This window comes from Pectinophora gossypiella, chromosome 5, assembly GCF_024362695.1.
Source record: "Pectinophora gossypiella chromosome 5, ilPecGoss1.1, whole genome shotgun sequence".
In the NCBI taxonomy this organism is placed as follows: domain Eukaryota; kingdom Metazoa; phylum Arthropoda; class Insecta; order Lepidoptera; family Gelechiidae; genus Pectinophora; species Pectinophora gossypiella.
In genome coordinates, this window is record NC_065408.1 from 16,358,898 (window position 1) to 16,386,580 (window position 27,683).

Here is a 27,683-nt window from a genome sequence, read left to right on the forward strand (position 1 = left end):
TCAAAAGACAATCCCAGCAAGACTATTGCTGATTATAGGAACAAACGGAAATGGACTAATGCGTTGAGGGTTAGTGGACCGAATCACTATCGGGGACTATTGTGGCGCATGCTCGACCAATGTTAATAAACAGATGGCTCCGGATGGGTTAAACCTAGCCGGCGACAGGACAGTAAGGCGGCAACATGGTTGTGAGCAACTCAGGGTGTTGAGATGTGTTCACAACCGGTTTCCGAAAAGAGTTGTTTGCATTTTCTTTTTTTTTTCCTGCTGTACAAAAAAAGAAAAAAAAGATAATTCAAAACACACTCATCATCATCAGCCCATTAACGTCCCCACTGCTGGGGCACGGGCCTTCCCTATGGATGGATAGGGAGATCGGGCCTTAAACCATCACGTGGGCCCAGTGCGGATTGATGGTTATTAACGACTGCTAATGCAGCCGGGACCAACGGCTTAACGTGCCTTCCGAAGCACGGAGGAGCTCGAGATGAAAACTTTTTTTTTGTGGTCACCCATCCTATGACCGGCCTTTGCGAAAGTTGCTTAACTTCAACAATCGCAGACCGAGCGCGATTACTGCTGCGCCACCGAGCTCCTCAAAACACACTCAATAATTATTAAAATTAAAATTTAAAAAATCCCCGACCAAAAACATACTCAATTACAAACAGACATAAGGTTAGAAATGATAAAACCTATAAAAAGCAAAAAATAACTTATCCCAATGCTTGCAAGCAAACTGAGCGTGTAACATTCCTATCACGCTTAACAAACGACCTGATGACCTTGAAGACCTAAACCGATTTCCACCAAACATAGCCAAGAACACTCTAGACTGATGTATCTTTCAAACAAAAAAAAAACGGAAAAAATCAGATCATCCGTTTGGGAGCTGCGATGCCACAGACAGACACATACACAATTACACACACACACACACACACACACACACAGACACGTCAAACTTATAACACCCCGTCGTTTTTGCGTCGGGGGTTAAAAAGTATATAAATCACAAAGAAAATCAATTTGTTCCCATAAATAGAGCCTAATTTTTAATTAGGGTTCCGTAGCCTAATGGCAAAAACGGAACCCTTATAGATTCGTCATGTCTGTCCGTCCGTCCGTATGTCACAGCCACTTTTCTCCGAAACTATAATAGCTATACTGTTGAAACTTGATAAATATGTGTATTCTGTGAACCGCATTAAGATTTTTATGCAATGATAGAAAAAAAAACAAAAAAATTTGGAGGTCCCCATACATAGAACTGAAACTCAAAAATTTTTTTTTCATCAAACCCATACATGTGGGGTATCTATGGATAGATCTTCCAAAATGGTATTGAGGTTTTTAATATCATTTATTTCTAAACTGAACAGTTTGCGCGAGAGACACTTCCAAAGTGGTAAAATGTGTCCCCCCCAACCCTGTAACTTCTAAAATAAGAAGAGGATAAAACTAAAAAATATATGATGTAGATTAGCATGCAAACTACCAACAAAAATTGGTTTGAACCAGATTTAGTAAGTAGTTTTTTTTATACATCATAAATCGCACGCATCACATCACACTCGTCAAACTTATGACACCCCTCTTTTTGCGTCGGGAGTTAAAAATACACATAGTTAATACATCAAAAGTTACTACGAACTAAAAAGAAAACTTTTATATTATGTTACTTGCTGTTACGCAACCCTTCATGGGCGAGTCCGACTCGCACTTGGCCGCTTTTTACGGTATTCATTAAGCTGGCACCAGTGGTAACCTTTAATTAATTTAATGGAGAGGTCTTTGTGGTAAGAGAACCCACAGAAAGCGACAAATATCTGCGAGATATAATCAAAGGGTATGTATGCTTAGACTTTTATTTAATATAATTTGAAGTAACAAATTGAAAGCACTCTTCTTCTATCGTGTGGGTTGTGAGGTAGATTACCAACCCCATCAACCCTGGTGTCAGGGTTATTACTGAGCCGCCATAGGCCCCTGACATGACTCACTAAGACTATTGAGAGCACTATCTATGCAACTATATTATGCTCGTATGCCGTGGTAAGCGATTTCTCAGGTTGACATAATGATTGGCATATGACTACGGCTATCTCTTAAACTTCACTCTTCGGAAGATTTTCGGAGAAATGTTTTCTTGTTTCTTACTTTTTAGAGCGTGATTTTTCCGTAGTCAAGTTTTAGTTTTTAAACTTACATTTCACTACATAGTATAAAACAAAGTCATTTTTCTGTCTCTATATCCTTATGTTATGCTTAAATCTTTAAAACTACGCAACGGATTTTGATGCGTTTTTTTTAATAGATATAGTGACTCAAGAGAAAGGTTTAATGTATAATAACATCCATTAAATAGTGGAGGAATTCTGTTATTTATGAGGTTTTAAAGTGATGTCGTAATATAAATAATTTCATTTTTTCCTCAGCATTGCACCCGAGCCAATCCGGGGGTGGGGGGGAGTCGCTAGTTTATTTATATTATTTTGGAGTTTTATTTATTAAGACAACGTGCTTTCTTTTGTTAATGTGTTTTATATTTGGAGATAAATTCTATACGGAAAATGACGGAGTATTTACGTTATACATACAGAATGTGTACGTGAGGAAGTGCCCCACAGACTTTTTTCCGCATTTATACTTAATGAGTTCGGATTTAGCAAAGCCCCTTATGAGTGGGATGGGGTAGGCGTGTAACGTTATTATGGTTATAGGTACATAAGGATACATACATACATACATAAACTCACGCCCGTAATCCCAAATGGGGTGGGCAGAGCCACAAGTAATCAAAGACAACTTGCAGCCACTGTTGATACGAAGTCCTAAGATACATAAGGATGTTCCCGAGAAATTCATTTCTGAGGTTTATGGCCTAACCTATATTCGGCTGGTTTTCCCTTCGCGAGTTGGAAGGTCAGACAGGCAGTCGCTTCTGTAATAAAAATAAAACAGCCCTGTCAAATTTTCAAGTTAGGTAAGCGGACCCTGTGAAAAACGGGATTACGGGACTAGGGATTTGTTGATGAGGTACATAAGGATAATGGAACAAATCAAAAGTTAATTTACTTTTATTGCCCATCTGACACACACCTTGCACACCTGCTTGCAGGTTGAATACATGCACTGTTTTACTTAGAATAAGATCTTTAACTTTGTGTTCTTGCAAATTAATGATTGATTGATTGATAGAGATAGCGCAACAAAATGTATAGTCATCTATGTACATGTATCTCATTGGGTGATTTGAACTTACAACCTCAAATTAAGAATCAAACGTTCTTATAACCGGGTTACCACGGCTAAAACAAACGGTATAATCATAAAATGTTGTATAACTAACCTAGAAAGGAAAGAATAATACGATAGTTTTACAAGATCAAGTAACAAGTCCTGTTGAAACTTTCTTATGAATAAAGTTGAACAGGTCTTCTAATAAAGCCTATTCGAAGACCCTGCGAAAAGCTTAAGTAAGTAAAACTGGCACAGGTAAGTAAGAAAGTGGCTTGTAGTTTTTTTTACTCTTCTTTTTTTTAGTTTAGTTTACTCTTCCTTGTTCATAAGTAAATACGGATACTTATATTATATTTCCTTTAACATTGTAACTGAATTATCTGTCTATTTGACTGATCAATATCAAGTCAGGTTTCAAGTCCAAATTCATACTCAAAAATATCTTTATTCATTAAACATAGTTTCACTTCTTCTTCTATCGGGTTGTGAGGTCGATTACCAACCCCATTAACCCTGGTGTCAGGGTTACTATTGAGCCGTAAAAGTCCCCTGAAATGACTCATGTAACGACTGCTAACGGAAAAGACAGTTTCATTTACGTCGTTTTGTCGATTGGTGCTAATAATACGTGAACACGAATAAGTCACGTCGATCTGTCAAAAGACGAAGAAAATCACGTGCCACGCATGTTTGGGAAAAAACAAACTTATCGATAATTTTAACACGTGTCACATGTCAGCCTTGCAGGTCGTCTTTTAATTTTATATTTATGTCACAGACACCTGTTTATGCAATGTTTGTATGTTTACATACAGAGTGTTAGACATCATAAACTGTGAGCGATGATTTAGACCATTATTCTGAGTTGATATCAAATGGAATTTTCCATCGCAATAGTACGGAATATATATTTTTTTAAAACAAAAAATTTCATTAATTTTTTGGTAGAAAATTCCACTTGATGTTAACTCAGAATCATGGTCCGAATAATCCCCCTCAGTATTCGTTACGGTGCCACTAACACCCTGTATAGTATAGTTTGGTGTCCTCTCTCATGTACCTGTACGGAGTAATAGAGACGAGTAGTCAGCTAATTATTCTGAGTTAATATGAAGTGGAATTTTCCATCGCAAAAAATACTTTTTATCTACTTTTTCAAATTTCAATTAAATTTTTTGATTTTTTTAAATTTAATATATTAATAGAATTAAAAATAATTAAAAAATAAAGAAAATATAAACCACTTGATATCAACTTGGAATCATGGTCTAAGTCTTCCCCTTAGTATTCGTTACGATGTCACTAACCATAGAATAAACGCAACCATAGCAAGTACACTCTATACAAAAATCTCGTTCTTACCGTTTGCCGCGTTACCGCGTAAGTGCGAGCGAGACACATAACTCGTCTGCGTTCCCTTACTCTTTTACAGCTTACGGCCATTTAGACTAATATAAGACACAGATGGTTTGTTTACGGGAGGGTTCTAAGATAAATCTATATCGGCACCGATACGAATATACGTGGGGCGGAAAATGACCACTCTATTAGTAAGTAAGTATTAATCTTTACTTTATAACCCAATTTCGCGTAAATGCTCCATAGTGCAACCCTATTATGAAACAATCAATCTACTGACAGCTTTCTTACTCCTCAACCCTGCTATCATTAGACCCACGTTTTAACGAGGGTCTACAGGGCCGTGGGTCTGTAAAATAATATAACATACAGGGACTAAAAGCAATAAACGCAGGGGAATGTTATTACTGGTTAATATTACCGTTTATATCAATTTACATAAGTAAACTCGCAGCCGCCTTAGAGCAAATAGACTTATAAGTTGTCTACAACTTGCTGACATTTGCATACCTAGACACGTCAACACACGCCTGGTGATACCGACCCCGCCGGCGTGGTCGACGATTTCCCTCATTCAGCGCTTATCGCTATCGACCCACTAGGGTCGATTAATTCTTTCAAATATTTTTCCTCTCAGACGACGCCCTGAGCCGAGGTTCGCGCCCAACTGGGCACCCTCAGGCCTGTTGTCTTAAACGTTGTACCGGGTGAGAGCCTTCAGCGCTCCCCATTTGTCCGACCAAGTAGTTAATGCCATCTGCGGCAAATCTACAATAAGTAAAAAAAAAAAAACACGCCTGGTGATCCCTAATAAGATTGTGGCGGACAATCTAGTTCCGCACATTTATCATAGATGGCGTTGAGCGATGCTTCAAACGCGCTAACGAAGTTCTCACAGCGCGATGCACATGTACAACTTCCAAAGTTCCACCGTTGGATTGGCGAGTCCTAGTCACACTCTAACTTGTGTAAACTACAAAATAATGCTGTAGAACGGTGACTTATTGTGGTTTAACGGTATCAGTGGTTTAACTAACAATGTAATGATATAAAAAATAAACCTCTCTGCCCCGCACCAATTCGTATCAGGCATTTTTCATAAGTAGTAGGTACACGTGCGGACGGCCTCGCCACTTTGGTGTCATGATTACTATTGAGCCACCAAAGGCCCCTGACATGACTCATGAAATGACTACATACCTAATCAACTAATTTCTAGCCGGGACCGACTGCTTATCTTGCTGATCATCTTACTTTCGTAATCGGGTGAGTCTATAATTATAATGTTTTAACAAACTAGGAATCACAAGGCGATTTCCGTAATATGTCCCCACAGGGAGTCCAACCCATAATTACCTACTGCAGTCGACGTTTACGATGTCCTCGGAATAAGCAGCTAAACTTATTCATATATAACTTCTTTACTTCCAGACCATAATTATAATTCATAAATCATTTATTCGCTTTAAAAATGGTAGGTACAGTCACTAGCTTAGCACGTAGTTAAGATTTTCACAACAAAATTTATTTTCAAATGGTCTTGACGACGCTTCGAATGCAGGTTTCTAAGACTGACCTACTTTCTTTACAGATTCCATTACCAATTTTAATGGATTGAGTAAATTGACATTAGGTGGGAACCTTAATTGCTACGAGTACATTTTGATATTTTACTTTTAGGTACGCAAAATCTGGGGAGTTAAAAAGGCCACATCAAAACAATTCATATAAAAAACAACAATATTGCTATTTGACATTAAATTGGTGTGCATTGCGCACTAACTTTTATATAAATGTGCAAATATCAAATTGTAATATTGATTTTTTAGATGAATTGCTTCTACGTAGCTTTTCACCCCCCTGATAAGGTAAAATTATAAATACAAGATTTCTAAAAAAATAAAAATAAGGTAAGTATATTAGTTTACACGCGGTTGTGATACTTCTTATACTCGCACTTATTAATGCCACCAGTGTTGTGCCGTTCTCATTTTGGGAACATTCCCAGCAGTAAAAAATTGATTATGGATTATGTGTTTTAATTATGATAATAACCGCGTAAACTTAAAACAATTGCTTTATAACCTAGCCTTTCGGCAGATCATCATCACCAGCCCATTAACGTCCCCACTGCTAGGGCACGGGCCTTCCGTATGGATGGTTAGGGAGATCGAGCCTTAAACCACCACGCGGGCCTAGTGCGGATTGGTGGTTATTAATGACTGCTAATGCAGCCGGGACCAACGACTTAACGTGCCTTCCGAAGCACGGAGGAGCTTGAGATAAAAACTTTTTTTTTTCTGTGGTCACCCATCCTATGACCGGCCTTTGCGAAAGTTGCTTAACTTCAACAATCGCAGACCGAGCGCGTTAACCGCTGCGCCACCGAGATGCCTTTCGGCAGATAATACCAGAATACAAGAAAGAACAATTTGAAAAAGAAAAGCAGCCAGTGTCCTTACTATTAAAGATCTTTTACAACAGGAAAATTTCCGGGAATGGCACAAAACTTCTGTTATACTCCTAAGTACACCGTCCGCCTTTAAAATAAATAAATTCGTTCATTTATTAACGTGCCTAAGTAGTACATGCCTCACCACGAATAGGCATGTGTGTACCCACATGCTTTGCATTTTTCTTCATGACCTGACTCGGACTCATGAGCTAAATCATTACCCTCAATATTCGACACGGTGTTATTAACAACCTGTATATGCGTCGCGTTGTGCAAACTTCGTTAGCGCGTTTTGGGGCATCGATGAGCGCCATCTAGTTGTCATCTCCCTAACGCTATCCCGTTTTCACATGGGCTGCTTACCTAACCTGCAGATTTGATATGTTTTGTCTGACCTTCCAACTCGCGAAAGGAAAACCAGCCTTATGCAGGTGGGGCCACATACCACCGAAACGCGTTTCCTCGCGATATTTTCCTTCACCGCTGAGCACGTGTACTGTAAGTTCGAAGTGAAACCCGTCATTGACTCAACTAATGGTAGAAGTAAACTATTTACCTTGTATGTAATTGACTATCTTGCACACAGTCTCTCCGTAGAACCACACGAGGGTGATGGCTTTGCTGAGCTGGATGGGCATGCAAATGCCGGTCACCAGCAGGTCTGCTGCCGACAGGTTCACCAGGAATATGTTCGTTACACTGTAACAACACAGAAATATTTCAAAATGTTACTATATTGTCTGTAGCGATTCGGAACACATCGCCGTCGCAAAAAGTCTTGAATACAAGTCGTCTGTCGGTCTCATATCGTACCATTTATATTGCGCCGTGATGCCTCGCTTCGATGCATCGCTTAGACTGTAGCTATAAAGCATTACTTTGGGGTTTAAAACTAAAGTTAAGCTTGTCGTTTCGTGTGGGGTTTACATAAATTAATATGTAAGTTCATACCCATAGAACAAGAAATTTGAATACAACTGGAAGCCACATTCGAGACAAGTTCTAAGAATATTCGGTTGGTATTCCGTATTCGGCACTAAACCAATTATTTGTTATTCTGTGTTGGTGTCACATATTAATCTTCTTCTATTGTGTGGGTTGTGAAGTGGATTACCAATCCCATTAAGATATTAATGTAAGTATTATAAAAGTACCTCATATATTTCAGGAAACCATTCTTTATGCTGGATTCAAACAATAAAGTACTTAGTTTTGAATTCAATTTATGTTACACGATAAATCTAATAATTGATGGACATGGAAATTGGCATTCGTTTGTATTCGGAAATGCGATGTTTCCCGAGAGACGTTACGAAAATGAGCATCTATACAGCCAACCATTTCTCTTGATTTATTTCCAAGATATTTTATGTATTGTCAACGATAAACTTGTTGAAAGTCAATATTTTAACTTAACGACCGAAGCTGCCATAGTTGCAGATACCAAATTATAGATGTTGTAATATTTTTCTCATAGTGATGGTCTTTTTATTATCGATAACCTAACGAAATGTAGGAAGTATGAAGTTCATATTAATAGTTAGTAGAAAGCAACAGTGAGACAGACTGACGCGCGCGCTCTCTCTTACTTTACTTCTTAGCAGTCTACGTAATGTACTACCTGAAATAACATAACCAGAGGGGTTGAGGACGACGAAGCGGTGCGGGGGTTGTTGGGTAAGGAGTGTCTTTACCGCATTCTACATACATTATCAGCTAAGGTACATCAAAGCTATCGACAGCAAACCACACGTTATTAGTGCCTGATCTATATTATGTAAGTATATCTACTAGTGATTGTGTCGGTGCTATCACTGTTCCGTTTTACTTATTCATTAGAGAATCAGATTGTCAAAGTGAACTCTGTCTATATTGGAACATAACTGTAGACATAGCAACACTATCGGTTGCATCGAATGTCAAGTGCAATTGAATCTGTACTACTACTCGAACCTACTATAATCGTTCTCAGTGGTGAGACTTTTTGGCGGGAACGGGAACGGGACAGTTGCTTTCTTCATTGAATAATCTAAATAATTAATACGAAGTGGTGTTTTGTGGTCAATGATCGCATTAAGTTATTATTATAATATATTATTATACCGGAATATTAAATAAACAAAATGTACTTATCTATTTTCGCTAAGCGCCAACAAGCCGCTTCATAAGTCGTAATTTATGGTAAAGTTTATGGAAACTTATAAGTTAATTCGTTTGGGGTTCGGAGACGGAGTCTACTCCGAGGGTGGGGGCTTAGGTTTCATCATTCATCGTCATCACCTTTCATCATTTCATTAATCATCATCAAGACAAAAATACATAACACATGGCTGTATGGGCATAGTTCCCTTTGCTTTGCCCTGGGAAAACCAACAAATGGTAAAGTTTATGGAAACTTTTAAGTAAATTCGTTTGGGGTTCGAAGTAGGAGTCTACTCCGAGGGTGGGGGTTAGGTTTCATCATTCATCGCCATCACCTTTCATCATTTCATTAATCATCATCACGAAAAAAATACATAAGACATGGCTGTATGGGCATAGTTCCCTTTGCTTTGCCCTGGGAAAACCAACAAAAGGAAAATCTCAGTGGTCGTTATTTTCATGAAATATGAAATCATATTTTACAGATAGAAGATGCAATCTTACACAAAATGGTGTTGTGGTTATGGGGGCGGCAGGGGTAGCACGTGCCGGGAGCTTCCCGGTTAAAGGTGTCACCCGGCATTATATCGTCACTGGAAAGGCAAAATTACGTAAGCGCCAAAAGGCCATTTCGAGAAAAAGCCGTTTAAAGTTTCATTTTTTCGTTTTTTTATCATAACTTTTTACCCAATTATCCAATTTAGATGATGTCAATGTAAGGTTACATTGTTTTTTAATTTTCTATGTCCAGCAATACATATCATAACAGTTGGATTGCTATTTTAGGATATAGTGGCGCTTACGTAAAAATGACTTCAGTTTACAGTAAAGCAAATTTACTTAACCGCCATCTGGTTAAAATATTATTTGGAAGCAAAATTACTTACAGCTCTTACGACAATGCATACGAGAACGACAATATTTCTTTAAATATAATAATACTGTAATGTTAGCGGAGTAAAAGTTACTGTAACGACTTTTACACATCTGCTTTCATTATGTGAAAATTGCGTAAAAAGTGATCGATTGATTATGTCAGTTCACCAAAGATTCTTTAAAGTAAGTTTTTGTAATATCTTAAACGGGACAAGGTTGGTAACTTTTGCTCTACAAAATAAATTAAGCATCCTAAACAGCTTCTACAAAAAGAAATACAAAAATAAATGGACATGGATATCGCCAAATGGATTCTACAAAAACGAAATTGATTATATTATGTCCAACAATATAAAAGTTTTCAAAGATGTATCGGTTCTAAACAATTTAAATTTCAACTCAGATCATAGAATGGTTCGGGCAACATTAAGTGGGAAAAACATTAAGAAGTCGAGAAAATTCCACAATAAATTAACAGCTCTGGAATGCACAGGCAACAGTGACATCCTTCTTGATAATTTAAAATTAACAATAAATAAAATGGAAAATGACAACACATCATCAACGCAAGGAAAATACCAAGATTTAGTAAACATACTCAAGAATGAAACCAAGAAAGTAAATATGAATTGCAAAAAAGAAACCTCAGATATAACCAAACAATTGTTACGAGAAAGAATGGAATTAATAAAAAGAAAAGACAAACAAGTCAATCGACAAAAGATAGCAGAACTAAGTAAAAGTATAAGTGAACAACTTAGAAAAGAAAGGAAACATAAAAGATCACGTACTCTAAAAACATACATTGAAAGAACAGGTGGAATTAAAAAGGCTATAAAAGAGTTGAGTATAAAAAGAGATTGGATGCCAAGAATGAAGAAAAATGATGGGAATAGTACAAGCAAAAGAACCGAAATACTAAAAATTGCTACAGAATATTACAGACACTTGTATCAAAGTCAAAATAAAATGAAAGTTAAAAAACAATACATTATACCGGTAGACTCAGAACCTACACCAACAATACTAAAAGAAGAAGTAAGAAAAGCAATAAAAACACAAAAGCTAGATAAAGCACCTGGATCAGATTTAGTAACAAACGAATTATTAAAAACTACTTTGCCAGTAATAGTTCATAAATTAACAGATGTATTTAATGAAATCATTGAGACAGAAGTAATCCCGGATGACTGGACAAAATCAACAATAGTTTTATTACATAAAAAAGGAGACAAAGGAGACATTGGAAATTACAGACCGATATCCTTGATGTCAAATATCTACAAGGTATTCTCGAAAATCATACTTTCGCGTATTACTAATACACTAGAAGAAAATCAACCTAAGGAACAAGCAGGATTTCGCCGTAATTTTTCAACTATAGACCACATTCATGTTCTCAGACAGACTCTTCAAAAATATAAAGAATACAATAAAGATTACTTCCTGGCATTCGTGGATTTTAACAAAGCCTTTGACTCCTTAGAACATGAATATATATGGGAAGCTCTAGAGGCTCAAGGGATACAAATAAAATACATAAGAATATATAACAATATTTACTCGAGGAGTTCTGCACGAGTAAAACTGGAATCTCTTGGTGACGAATTTCCTATCGAAAGAGGGGTTCGACAAGGGGACCCGATTTCACCGAAACTATTTTCAGCTGTTTTGGAGATGATAATCAGGAACCTAGAGTGGACGAAAAACGGACTTAACATAAATGGTACAGTCTTATCACACCTACGCTTCGCAGATGACTTAATTTTGTTTTCAGAATGTTCAAAGGATTTAGAAATAATGCTACAACAACTATCTGATGAAAGCGCTAAAGCAGGGCTGTCAATGAACACCTCCAAAACAAAAGTAATGACTAACTCTACAGAAATAGAAAACATAAAAGTAAATAATGAACAAATAGAATATGTAAAAGAATATATATACTTAGGACAGCTTGTATCTACCGAAGATTGCATGCAAAAAGAAATAGAAAGAAGGGTAGCTAACACCTGGAAGCGATATTGGTCATTGAGCGAAGTCATGAAGAACAAAGAAATGCCTGTAAATGTAAAAAGGAAAGTATTTAATACGTGCATCTTACCCTGCTTGATTTATGGCTGTCAAACATGGGCATTGACAAAGCAACAGCAGAAGAAAATAGAAGTATGCCAGAATGGTATAGAAAGAAGTGTTGTCGGGGTTAAGAGAACAGATAGATTTAAAATAGACGAAATAAAAAGAAAAACAAAATTTAAAAATTCGTTAACAGTTTCTAAAAAACTGAAATGGAGATGGACAGGACACATAATGAGAGAAGAGAAAGAGAAATGGACCAAATTAATAACAGAATGGTACCCAAGAAATGCTAAAAGAAGTAGAGGTAGACAGATGACAAGGTGGGAAGACGATATCAAAAAAGTAGCGGGACCATTATGGACCCGAATAGCAAGGGATAGAACCAGATGGAAATCTTTAGAGGAGGCCTTTGTCGAAAGACAAGCTGTCGCAAATCATCAACCGTTCGCCGATACAGTTAATTAAACAACAGATTTAGTTTATTTTATAAAGTATTGGCAATTAGATGTAAGTACAATGTAAGTAACATAAGTAACAGCAATAAAGGCTTATTTTATTTTTATTTATTTTATTTTACAGGGGTAAAAAGACGTAAGAGACAAATAATTATTCTTAATACCTCCTTAAATTACTTATTACTTCAATTGATTTATAAAAATAGCTATTAAAATACTGAAGTGCCAGAAATAAAGTTTCATAAAATATAAATAATAGCGTACAACCCGTTATCTGTTTGTAAAAGTTTCTTTTTAACACTTTCAAAGACAGAACGTATACCGACATTCTGATTCCAAGGTGTCATACTACTTATTATGAACCACCAATGACCCATGGTCTCTGTCCGTGAAAGGGTTAAACGGTTTTATTTAGCTAAACCCGTACGGTATTTATTTGTATCAAAATTAGAAATTGCAATTTAAGTACCTTCCTGTTGTCAGATTGATCTGAAATTTGGTACACACCTTTAATTCCGATGTCAGTACAATATAATAAAATCAATAACATTATAAATCTAAGATGGCAGCCGGTACATAATGGGGGATTACATATTTTTCCAAACCCCCTCAATATGGGTATCAAATGAAATAGCTACACAAGTAGAATACTGTGATTATGTCAAAATTTAAAATCCAAGATGGCCGCCGTTCCAAAATAGCGGACTAGGTACATATTTTTCCACAACCCCCTCAATATGGGTATCAAATGATAGGACTACACTAGTAGAATACTGTCATTATGTCAAAATTTCAAATCCAAGATGGACGATATTACAAAATGACTGAAAGAAGGATGTTGCCCTTAATTTTGTCATTGGCATCCACCGTTCATAATATGCAGGGCAGCACAGTGGATCGCTGGGTAATGATGCCGCCGACGAACTGGCAAGGAGAGGATCAGACACCAGGGTATATGGACCCGAACCAATCCTGCCGATACCTTTTAATCAGTTACGCTCGTGGCTACGGGACCATACCCAGCAACTACACAACGACAGATGGGCACAGCTGCCCACATGCAGACAGTCGAAGGATATCATGCCTATGATATCCAATTCACTCGCCGACTGCTTCTCTTAAACCGCAATGACCTCTGAATAGTAGTGGGCAGTATAACGGGTCACTGCCCACTCAACAAGCACCTATTCAACTTAGGGATAACGGACAGCCCACTTTGCAGAGGCTGTCTGGACGCAGAAGAAACTGCCCCCCCCATGTAATCCTGGAATGCACGGGAGTGTCAGCACAACGGGTAAAAATCCTCAAAGGAATGGGGTCGCTCCGCGAAACCTGTGAAATCCCCAGGAGGCTTCTGAGCTTCTGGAAGGAGCTAGGTTGGCTTATGTAGTCAACAATTACACGCATAATGGGCCACCTTAGAGTCTAAATGCGGAAAACAGAGCCCACTAACATAACATAACATATGCAGGGCAGCACAGTCGACCATGCAGTAGTATATTTGGGCTCAAAATTGTTTGAATTAGGACAAGCATACGTGCCTCTAAGTCAAGTCAAGTCTCTGGAAGGGTCAAGTCTTTTTAATTCCTCAATATTTTTTTTTAATTCCTCAATAATTCCCCTTATTGTTTTTCAAAGTATTTACCACGAAGTTTAATACACTTTTCCATTCGCTCGAACTAGGTATTATTTAACATTTATTACACTCCAAAGTAGAGGTGTTCAAAATGGCTGACTTGAAAGCGTTGGCCGCTTCTTCACCGCACTGGAACCTTTGACCGCGAAGAGTTTCTTTTTAATTTTATGAAATGTAAAGAAATCATTGGAGCTTAGGTCAGGACTGTATGGAGGATGGTCAAGAATTTCTACGTTTTCCTGCTTCAAATAATCGTTTGACGAGCGGTGTGTGAGCTTGCGTTGTCATGGTGCAGCATCCTGCACCCCTGCGCATCATCATGCGTCGCTTTGGGTTAGATTTTCGAAGTTCGGCGATGACTTGTGGTAAACAAATTGAGGTATACCAATCCGCATTAACCGTCCAACGATCTTCAAGTGAAATTGTCGCAACATGACCGATTTTCTCCACGAAAGTAGCCACCATCTTCTTTGAAGTGCTTCGAGAGCGAACATCTTTAGTCGGCTTTGACTCGTTTTGGAAGACCCAAACTGTGGATTGTTGTTTGGAATCAGGATAATATCATAAATCCAAGATTCGTCACCACTGATGATGTGGTACACATGATTTGACTCTCCTCGGTTGAACCTCAGAAGAGTTTTCTTACACCATCTGACGCGGGTTACCTTATGATCGTCAGAAAATGCGGGATGTAACGGCAAACTAGTTTCCTCACACCAAGTGCCTCATGCAATATCGTTTAAATGGTTGTCCCTGAAATGCCTAATAAAGACAACTAATCCTCAAAAATCGTCATGTGACATACCGAGAATAGAGATTCATTTTCGGACGTGACCTGACAGATTCAAACCAACGCTGTGACTAAACAATTGCATTAATCCTAATGCTTTCAATTGTTTTGATATTCGAAATTCCAACAAATTTGAATTTTGAGTTCTCAATTCAAAATTGGCGCTAAATATGCAAATGACAGAACTTAAAAAGTATAACAAAGTCGCTTTTTCTGTCCCTATATCCCTATGTACGCTTAAATCTTTAAAATTGCGCAACGGATTTTGATGCAATTTTCTTTAATAGATAGAGGGAAAGTTTATAGGTATGTATAATAACATCCAATAAATAGTGTAGAAATACTGTTATTTTTGAGGATTTTAATGTGATGTCGTAAATACTTTCATTTTTCCTCAGCAATGCACTCGAGCAAAGCCGGGCGGGTCGCTAATAAATTATAAAATCAATTCTAAAATAGTTTTACTTTTAGATCTATTGTTAAAAAATAACTTCCTGGGAAACTTACTGCTAGCCCACAAACTTGCTTAATAACAGCATAAAAATGCGAAGGCAAATTTACGTACACGCCTTACTTATTCTAAATACTGTAAGTCAAAATTACTTATTCGCCATTCACTGCATAAACATGCTAAGACATTTTTTTCTTATACGCCTTACTTATTTTAAAAGCTGTAAATAAAAATGACTTATAAATAGTCTATTTTTTATTTTCAGTAGTCCAAAATTACTAATAAAATGATACTTTTCAAACTATAGAATGCCAAATTTACTTAAAGTTAATATGTAGTTATTATATAGGAACACAATATTACTTATACACCAGTCACGAAAAAAACACCAAAATCTTGTCGTTTAAGAAACTGGAATTGAAAAAAGTCAACTATTTTTAAATTTACGTAAGCGCCAAAAAAGTGCTCGTATCGCAATGCTACCCAGACAGATCGACGCAGAATGAAACGCTGATTCCGAATATATAAAAAACCCAAAATACCTATTTTGGCGCTTACGTAATTTTGCCTTTCCAGTGACGATATACAGGGTGTTAGTAACACCGTAACGAATACTGAGGGGGATGATTCAGACCATGATTCTGAATTAATATCAAGTGGAATTTTCCGTCACAAAATTCATAATTTCTTTTTAGTTTTTTTAATTATTTTCATTTCTATACATTTGCGATGGAAAATTCCACTTTAAATTAACTCAGAATAATGAGATGGACCATCCCTCTCATTATTCGTTACGATGTCACTTACACCTCGATATCAAGTGGAATTTCCTGCCAGAAATATCATGAAAATTTTTAGGTTTTTTAAATTATTTTCAGTTACATACTTTTGCGACGGATAATTCCACTTGATATCAACTCAGAAACATGGTTTGAATCATCCCTCAAAGTTTTCGTTACGTTGTCACTATCACCCTGTATATTTTTTTAATTTCTCTGCTTTCTCCGATAACAATCATAACATAATTCTTTACAGAATAGACGATGTAATCTTGTTGAATGGATGAGGAAATTTTAGTATAAACCAGCAAATCCCTAATATAAGTGTTTGTCGAGAGCAAACTTTCCAAGTGGATTGGATTCCTGTGTGCTGCGTTTTTATTATATCGAAAAGAGAGAAATTAAAGCGCAAAATTTAATTTCGGTTTTTTTGGGTTGCTATCTAAAATGGGAAAAACCTGTACAAAACCATAATTAAAAAAAAAAAACATTTATTTATTTATTACAACAAATTACATAAACATTACAGGCAGTCCCAATTCGACTATAATAACTACAATGACTATAATGACTACATGTTGTGTGTATGTGTGTGTGTGTGTGTTTGTGTTATGTGTGTTGTGTTGACCATAATGTTATTATATGATAATAACTGATAACTTTTATGCACGTTAAGGGTGTAGGGACCTTAGTCTATGTCCTATCCGTTATCTAGATGGCGTACGTATAGCGGATTCAGTATAAAACGTAAATAAATGTCTTTTTCTCATTTCATCATTATTTATGAGGCTTTATTTTATTTCTGCCACAAGTCCACCTTTTGTACCTATTTATATTTTTGTCATTATCAATTATATGAATATGTACAATAAAGAGTTTTTTGTTTTGCTTTACTTGCCTATTTCCATTGTCGTCGTTACTCTCCCCTACTTCTTAAGACTCAAAACTCCAATTATCCCTATCAATATCTTCAAAATCTTTTGATCAAAACTTTTCAATTGAAAATCGTCTTTCAATTAAATCGGTCGGATTTCCTATGCAACTTCTGAGAAATAGGAATTCGAACCGATTAATTTGGAAGAGACTTAACCTTGTTAAAGTGTTAAAAAACGTTGGAACAGTTTTGAAACTCTTGATTGAAATGAGTTCATTTATGTAGGAAAGTGAGAATTCTATGTAAGGATAATGAATGGGAATTTGATTGTTTATGGTATGAAAGGAGGATGGTTAATGAATGGGACGTAAGGCAGTTTTAAAAAGTAAGAAAGGGGAGTCTTTGGTGCGGTGTCGGACGGGTGAGAGGATTTTGGTTTTAATATAAGGTGTGTGTCTATAAAAAGGAGTAAAGACATTTAAGAAATATCCAAGTTATTTCATTATCCCACATATATAGAACATAACACCACGCATGTACCCGAAGGGGATCGTTTGCATTCGTGTATAAAAAAAAAGGTTTATTGCAGTAACATTTGCTACATGGCATTAATTAAGGGTTGGAATCTCCTTTTAAGCAGGCAAACATGCTTGTATTAGGAGACTCCGCTCTACCGTAAATTATGTATTTGTACCTATTTAATAAATGTATAGTGTATAGTACACACAATGTCTTTTTCATTTATAGGTTAAAGTAAAATTCATCACAATCATCAATTATTAACGGCAATGAAACTATTGATTGCCGTCTCTGGGTCGCAAAAACTGATATATTTCAACTCATATTTTTTTAACAATATCTTTGTATCATTTAAAGCCTAACATTCTCCTATCATTAAAATGTTTCTTCTCGTATTGCCGTCAAATCCCACCGGGTAATGACGCAAAAAACTTTGGAGAAAGAAACGGAAAATGTTTTTAAAATGGATCGCCAACTTGCGATTGACAGTTACATTACAACTCTTAGGGCCGGTGGTCGACGATTTCCCTCAATCAGCGCTTATCGCTGTCGACTCACTAGAGTCGATTAATGCTATCAAATATTTTTCCTCTCAGACGACGCCCTGAGCCGAAGTTCGCGCCCAACTTGGAACCCTCAGGCCTGTTGTCTTAAACGTTGTACCGGGTGAGAGCCTTCAGCGCTCTCCATTTGTCCGGCCAAGTAGTTAATGCCATCTGCGGCAAATCTACAATAAGTCACGTCAAAAAAAGGGCTGGTGGATCGTAATTTAATTGGGACTCGACAATAATCGAAGTCCGATTCAATTTCAAATGTGAAACTGAAACCGAAACGTGGTATCCAATAGCATTCACTCATTTATGAGCCAGGAAGCAATTTTGAACATTGCAAAGCTTTCACGTAATTATACATACATACATGTTTACAATAGAAATTCAAATGCAACCACGAGCCAGCAAATATGACCAATTATTTGATTAGTATTTGTAGTTACATAGAACTGTCGTACCCGAATATCAATACAAACTCGAGTGGAGATAATTCGTTACATGTATACGCATTCTAATTAATACAACCCATTAATTATAAAAAGGGGAAAGCTTATCGAAATACCTCATCGATTATCGAAAGACATTATCGAAAGGCGCCATCGACACTCTGTCATTCGACATCTACTTAAGAGTTTGTAAAAAGAAACGCTGAATTAAATATTAAATTGATTCTGTGGTACGAGTATATTTACGCTAGTATTTGTTTAACAACATTCACAATTGCCGCTGGGAAAAATAACAACCCGAATCTTCTCTTTTCTTTATAAAATCACAGACTAAAAATTTACCGAATGTAACAAGTTTAATTATGCCTGTATAAATTTATTATTGAGCCTCCTCCAGATCCAGTAACGGCATCCGTGGTCCAGTGGTTGAGCATTGGGCTCGCGATCTGGAGGTCCCGGGTTCGAATCCCGGTGGGGGCACATCACAAAAATCGCTTTGTGATCCCTAGTTTGATTAGGACATTACAGGCTGATCACCTGATTGTCCAAGAAAGTAAGATGATCCGTGCTTCGGAAGGCACGTTAAGCCGTTGGTCCCGGTTACTATTTACTGATGTAAGTAAGTAGTCGTTACATGAGCCATTTCAGGGGCCTTTGGCGGCTCAATAGTAACCCTGACACCAGGGTTGATGAGGTTGGTTATTCACCTCACAACCCACACGACAGAAGAAGATTGAGCCTCCTCGCTAAACCCACTATAATCCACAAAGGAGGATTAATCTGATTGTTAAATAAATTAATTGCGTAATAATAAATACAAGCTCAGCTCAAACTCTATCAGTACAGCACAGTACAGCTCAGCGTTAACACAACAAACCACAGCCACACAGCCATCAGCGATCTCTGCACGGTACATACATACATACATATACTCACGCCCGTAATCCCTAATGGGGTGGGCAGAGCCACAAGTAATCAAAGACAACTTGCAGCCACTGTAGATACGAAGTCCAAAGATGGATATGATGAACCTTATGGTGATAAGGGATCAGCCTATCGCCCATAACATTAGTCCATCATGTTAGAGGACACAATCCCTCTGTCGGTTTTTACGACATGCCCGGGAAGACGGCACGGACGGCTCTGCACGGTAATTGCTACAAATTAAATAACGCGCTAGCCAGGATGATGTGCCTCGACGAGGTCACATCATCACATACTCCTTCTTTTTACGCGAGTACGATGTTGCGTATAAGGATTTATCGTGTACCTAAGCACACACCAGACACTTCATACAAGCAACCTCGTTTTACACACACCACACAGTGACGCTATCGTGACATCTGACACCATACGATTTAAGTCTAAATTGTGTTCGAGGGGGAGGGGGGTTTAACCTAGCTCGGACGCTGGTGGGGATCGATGAGTTGCCGTTCTATAAGTAGTATTATTGTTTATTCTATGACCTAAGACCGATACTTATTACGTCGCAATCACTTTACCACTTTAATGAGAAAGAGAAGAACTTCTTCTAAAGTTCTGACGGACCTCAAAAGACAAATCCATAGCCTGAATAGATTAAATGTATGTGTTCAGCCTCGGGCGTCGTTGGCTTTCAACCAAGCTTACTACTAGTAACAACTACTGGTAAAACACCGACTCTCAAAGCATTTGAAATATGAAACTTCAAACCGACCATAAACAATGCTTAGCCAGGAACACACATCACCCATACGTACTGGGGAATATGTAGTTTCTACAGCATTCATAACAACATAACATAACATAACAAATACTTTATTGCACAAACAGGAAAAAACAAAATACAAAACAAAAGAGAAATAGAATTAGTACAATAGGCGGCCTTATTGCTAAGTAGCAATCTCTTCCAGGCAACCTTTAAGTATAGGAGATATTGAATATTAAGTAATATAGCGGGATAGCGCAGCATGGGAATACTTGTGCATATAAAAATAAATACACTTTCGACTACATAAACTACATACTTAATAATAATACACATAATTATAATTGTTATAATAAATAAATATCACTACTTAAACTACTACATATACTATGGAAGAAAAGGAGTAGATAGATTATGAAGATGAAGAAGAAATAGAGGTAAGGAAATGCGCCTTGACTTGCCGTTTAAAGGACTCCAATGACGAAGCTCTCCTAATGCTTTCAGGCAGAGAATTCCACAAACGGACAGCTTGCACCGTGAAAGACTTGGAGTAGAAAGTTGAGGAGTGGGAAGGAATATACATCCATGTTTATGGGAATTGATCATTAATTTACAAGTCACCCTCGCCTCGCCCTTGTAGGTGTAGCATGCTCCAATCTTGTCTATCAAAGGCCAATTCTTTGACTTCCTTATAAGACACGACGTTCGCCTTGTTGAATTCTCAAATTCTTGGTATACGTTGTAAACCGATCCATCAATATTTATAATGACTGACAGTTATTACAAATATTGATGAATCGGTATATTCTAGCTTTTGCTCCGGGCACTGTTGCTCAGAATAATATTTTCGTTCAGATATATTATTTATTTATTTATTTATGTATTGATTCATTCATTTATTCACGTGTTACGTCATCACGCAGAAGGGAATATGCTGAATACTCTATCTGCAGGGAAATATTGCACACGGCCCCAACTGCAGACGCTGCAATACCCACACGTGTCACGGCCTCATTCCTGCGAGTGGGGTAAACTGCTGACGCCGATGAGACTCCAACGTAACGTGATCGCGCCACTGCGAGTCACTTTGATTCTTGTATCGATCAGGTCAACTCGCCCGTAAAATTAAGTTAATATAAGTAATTTTTGTAACTTGTTATTTTTCGTAATTAAATTAGTGTTAGAAATTTTTGGTTTTTTTTGAGTACTCCGGCTACCGCGATCATAATTGGCGCAGTCGGTAGGATACTCACGGGAAGAACGAAGAACAACGTGGAAGATCTCCCCGGGTGGCTTTCAAGTCACAATCGAGAGTATCCTGAATCTACGATCCAGTGCCGGAGAATCCAGACATCGATTGCAACTCGAGAAGACCAAGAAGAAGATGTGTATGTAAGTGCACCGCTAGATTTTATTATTTGCGTTGCTCTCCTTTCATACTTCCTTATTTTTAATTGAATATTATAAGCCTTCAAAATTTTTCACCCCCGTAATTCTAGTGGCCGTAAGGCTGTTTTACGATCCAGTGGTAATCAGGATATAGATAGTCGTAGGAATATTGATAGTGATAGCAGTAGTACCAGTAGCGACGATTATAGCACAATGGCCACAGATCCAGATACTATCTTCAAAGGCCTCCGCGCGCTGCCGGATTTAGATGGAAATCCTAATGTGCTTACCAGATTCATTGAATTGTGTGACCAACTCGTCAAGTCCTATGGAGGAGGAGCCGATGAATTAAATAGATTGTTTCTGCTAAATGGGATTTTAAATAAAATCTCGGGTCCAGCAGCAAGAACCATAAACTCTAACGGAATACCTGCGAGTTGGGAAGGCATTAAAATCATTCTCATAAATAACTTCAGTGATCAAAGGGATGAAACCGCCCTATATAATGACCTCGCTGCCCAAACCCAAGGTAACAGTACTCCGCAAGAGTTCTATGAAAAGTGCCAATCGTTATTTTCTACCATAATGACATATGTAACCTTACACGAGAACGTGCCTACCACCATAGAAGCGAAGCGTACGTTGTACAGAAAGTTAACCATGCAAGCGTTCGTACGTGGACTTAAGGATCCACTCGGATCTCGTATAAGGTGCATGCGTCCGGAAACGATTGAAGATGCCTTGAAATATGTACAGGAAGAGTTGAATGCTATATACCTCCAACATCGTAACGAATTATTGCCAAAGCAGTTACAGAACGCGTCAAGTTACAAACCTCCTGTACATATGCCAATGCACGATAATTATGTTGTGCCCAAACCATTTGCGTTCCCACCTAACATGCAGGTTCCTTCACAGCCCCGCTTCAATAACTATGTTCCGCAAAAACCCCAATTCCAACCATTTGCACCACAACCCTTCATGCGTATGCCCACTCGCACGCAACAAATGTTCGCAGCACGACCCCCTAATTACAACCCGCAAAATAACGCTTTTAAAATTACACAAAGACCCACTTTTAATGCTAATAATTTCCCAAAACCTATGAGCGGTGTTAGCCATTTTACGCCCCGAGTCTTGCCACCAACTGGACAACCACTACGGACAGGACATGACTGGTCACGACAGGGCAATCCACCCCCGTCGAACTATTTTAAAACTCGAGACGTAAATGTGAATGAATGCATTTCATATGACGACTATTACGACTATAACAGCTGTTATAACTATTGCCCCGAGGTGAATTATGACACCGAGTTGTATTACACGGATTACAATTCACATAACGGTATTATATACGACAACTTTACTCCTTATCATTATGATGAACCGTCACAGATACAACCTGAGTCGTGCTATCAGCAGCCCGAAGTTCAGGACGAGCAAGCACAAATAACTCAGTCTGAAAATGGTCAGGATTTTCGGAAACCCAACAGCTCAAAAAAGTCAAAATAGAGATAAATTTACAGTGTCAAAGGCAACTCCCGTACATTCAAATAGAAAACCCACCGTTAAAATTACTTATCGACACAGGTGCCAACCAATCATTCTTGAACCCTGAAGCCGTGCAGGAGTATTACCCGCACTTAACGCTAAATTTTGATCCTTTTGAAGTCACAAATATACACGGTTCAAGTAAGAATAACTACTCCATTATGTTGCCTTGCTTTCCAAATTTTAACGATGATAAAGAAATTAAGTTGTTCGTATATAAGTTTCACGACTTTTTCGACGGACTCATCGGACTAGACTTACTGAGCCAGTGGGAAGCGAGAATAGACCTTAAGGATAACGTTCTAATTACGCGGACTTCAACGAACCCTATAAAAATGTACAACTCACGGAATGTAAACTTTTATGAGAATGTAATCCCTGCAAATAGTTCTAATTTATATCGGATACCTATCAACGCGCCTAACGGTGACGTAATCGTTGAAGAACAAATACTTTGCAATTGTTTAATACATGAATGCCTAACAAAAGTTAAAAATAATCGCGGTATAGTTACAATCGAAAATCAAACCAACTTTGACATTATTTTCTCTTTAGATAGGCCCGCAACGGCGGAGATATTTAACACCGAACTGTTTGATACTAAGTGCACGAGCACTGACTCGAACTCGACACCACGAACCGATGAAGTCATTTCTCGTTTACTACTGACGAAATCCCAATTTACACCAAAAGTTACCGATACCCATTTATACATAGACAGGAAGTCGCTGACCAAATTTCTAAAATGTTAGAACAGGGAATTATTCGACCTTCAGACTCGGCCTGGAGTTCGCCAATTTGGGTAGTACCCAAAAAAGCTGATGCTTCGGGCAGACAAAAGTGGCGATTGGTTGTTGACTTCCGGAAATTGAACGAAAAAACACTTGACGATAAATATCCCATCCCTAACATAACTGACGTACTCGACAAGTTGGGGAAGTGCCAATACTTCACCACCTTAGACTTGGCAAGTGGCTTTTATCAAGTCGAGATGAACGAAGCTGACATACACAAGACCGCGTTCAATGTTGAACATGGGCACTTTGAATTTTTGAGAATGCCCATGGGTCTCAAAAACTCACCGTCTACCTTCCAGAGGGTGATGGATAATGTTCTGAGAGGCCTACAAAACGTGATTTGTCTTGTATACCTTGACGACATCATCGTGTTCAGCACCAGCTTACAGGAACACATGATCAATCTCGAGAAGGTATTTCGAAGATTGAGGGAATCTAATTTCAAGATACAAATGGACAAGTCCGAGTTCTTGAAATTGGAAACCGCTTACCTTGGTCACGTAATAAGTAGGGATGGTATCAAGCCCAATCCAGACAAGATAAAGGCCATTAGAGACTATCCTTTACCGAAAACGACTAGACAAATAAAACAATTTTTGGGTTTAATTGGCTATTACAGGAAATTCATCCCGGACTTCGCTAAAATGACAAAACCATTGACAATTTGCCTCAAAAAAGGTAAATCAATTACATTAGATTCAAATTACACACAATGTTTCGAGAAATGCAAACAGTTACTGACTAACGACCCAATCTTACAATACCCGGATTTTACTCGCGACTTTAACCTAACTACTGACGCGTCTAACTACGCCATTGGTGCCGTTCTTTCGCAAGGCCCAATAGGTTCTGACAAACCCATTGCATATGCCTCTCGTACACTCAATGAGAGCGAGATCAACTATAGTACGATCGAGAAAGAATTATTGGCTATAGTATGGGCTACAAAATACTTCCGCCCTTATCTCTTTGGCCGCAAGTTTAAGGTCATAACAGACCATAAACCACTACAGTGGCTTATGAATCTAAAAGAGCCTAATTCACGACTCACGCGATGGCGACTAAAACTGAGTGAATATAACTTCAATGTTGTATACAAGTCCGGAAAGGCTAACACGAACGCTGATGCCCTTTCCAGAGTAGAATTACATAATGAAGAGACGAACTCAATGGCAGTAAACCCGACTGAACACCCCGCTAACTTGGACGACTCTCGCACGGACACTGTACACACCGACCAGGAGAATCCGATACTTGAGATACCTATTACCGACGACCCACTCAACAAATTCAACAGACAACTGTGTTTAACAATCGTAGGAGACATAAAAAAACGACCGACTATGACTAAGCCTTTCGATACACACACCCGAATCTCAGTCCAATTATCGGAGTCAAGCTTAGAAGAGGACTTAATCAATGCTGTCAAAGAATACATACATCCTAAAGTCAAAACTGCCCTTTTGATAAAACCCCCATTAGGTATTTATAAAATAGTCCCGATTTTGCAAGAGAAATTCAGGAGTTCGGCAATGAACCTTGTCATTTCAAAAATGGAAATTGAAAACGTGAAAGAGTATCTTAGGCAGCAAGAGTTAATAAGACATTATCATGATGGCAAAAGTAACCACAGGGGAATAACTGAATGTTATTTATCCCTTTCCCGCAAGTATTACTGGCCCAAAATGAAACAACACATCACGAATTTCATCAATGAGTGTACCATCTGTGGGCAAGCTAAATATGACCGCAATCCTATTCGTCCACAATTTCATATTGTACCACCTCCATCCAAACCCTTTGAAATAGTCCATATGGACTTATTTACAGCACAAAATGAAAAATATGTCACCTTCATTGATGTCTTCTCCAAATATGGTCAGGCTTATCACCTTCGCGATGGCACTGCTCTGAGTGTAGTTCAAGCCTTATTACAGTATTCTACCCACCATGGGCTACCTCTGACTATAGTTACCGATAAAGGCACAGAATTCACCAATCAGATGTTTGCTGAATTTACAAGAGTACATAAGATCATACACCATCAAACTCTTGCTAATGCACCTAATGATAATGGTAATATAGAGAGATTCCATCTGACCCTTCTTGAGCACCTTAGGATTTTACGTCTTCAAAATAAGGATGAAGTTGTAATTAACTTGATGCCGTATGCTGTAATTGCGTACAATAGCTCAATACACAGTTTTACGAAATGCCGACCTTATGACGTTATTCAAGGACATATTGACCCTAGAGACCCGACAGACATTGACCTGACCGCACATCTTATGCAACAATATATTCAAACCCATAGAGAACGAATGAAAACCGTGTACGACCTTATTAATGATTCTAGTTTAGCCGACCGAACCGCCCTCATTGAAAACCGAAATAAAACCCGCGAGCCAGAGGAGGAATATCAACCGCGACAACAAGTCTTTATCTCGAACCCCATGGCCAGTAGACAAAAACTAGCACCCCGTTATACGCAAGATAACGTCCTAGCCGATCTGCCCATTCACATTTATACTTCGAAAAAACGCGGACCCATTGCAAAATCTAGGCTCAAACGTGTACCCAAGAGCGCCAAATTGTTACAGGATACTGCTGATGCTGACAGTGACTGCAGGACTGGCACAGGAAATAAGACTTGAGACTATGGATGACGGACCGGGCATCTTACCGTTTAAACTAGGGTCGATGAGAATGGTGACACACCACCATAGCTTTGTGCAATACATCGAGCTTACTAACATCGATGACAAAATTAATTTAATAAGGTCTCAAATAACAGAAATGGAAAACAAATTACCTAATGATACCCATTCATTATTCGAAATTCAAATTACTTACCTTAGTTCGAAATTAGATAAAGTATCGTATCAATTACAAAGCTTAGAACCACATAGGATGAAGCGAGGCCTTATTGATGGCCTAGGCTCGGTTATCAAATCGTTAACCGGGAATCTAGATTATACCGACGCGATTAAGTATAACAAGGCAATTAAAGCGCTTAGTGACAATCAGGTAAAAGTAACTTCTCAAGTAAATAACCACATAAGTCTTAGCAAAGACTGGATGGGTCGCCATGCCACTATAATTTCACAGTTGGTCGAAAACCAAAAAAAGATAAATGAGACTTTACACTTGGTATTAGATAGCGAAAGCTATAAGCAAAGTAGCCTTATAAAATACGCCAAACTGGCACAACTTTTAACTATAATTAGTGATAACGTAGAAGTACTATCGGATGAACTACTGAGAATAGAAGATGTTTTAGCGTTTGCACGTACATCGAGTACGCATCATTCTATTTTAGGTATAGATGTTTTAAGTAAAATGTTAACAGGTCTTACGAACCTTTATGATAAGCAACAATTATTAGATTTAGATTTGCGAGAATATTATGACGTTATAGAAACTGGATCGTATTACACCGGCAATAGAATAGTTATAATCTTTAAAATTCCCATAATATCCCCTTACACTTACGATCTCTTTAAACTTGCTATAGTACCTAATAAAAAAAAACAGATCCTAGTCCCTCCTTACCCTTTAGTAGCAACCAATGGTAATATCTATGTGTACGTAGAGGCTGAAT

The 27,683-nt window shown here is 38.0% G+C and overlaps 1 protein-coding gene across 1 annotated transcript in view; it reads right to left on the bottom strand.

Annotated features, from left to right (window-relative positions):
• LOC126366988 (neuropeptide FF receptor 2-like) overlaps positions 1-23,937 on the bottom strand; it is a 54,935-nt gene extending 30,998 nt beyond the window's left edge. The window contains exons 1-2 of the mRNA XM_050010332.1: positions 23,819-23,937; positions 7,617-7,759 (exon numbers count right to left, since the gene is read on the bottom strand). Of these exons, the coding sequence (XP_049866289.1) occupies positions 7,617-7,759; positions 23,819-23,937 (262 nt within the window). The remainder of the gene's footprint in view (positions 1-7,616; positions 7,760-23,818) is intronic.
• Between the last annotated feature and the right edge of the window lie 3,746 nt (positions 23,938-27,683).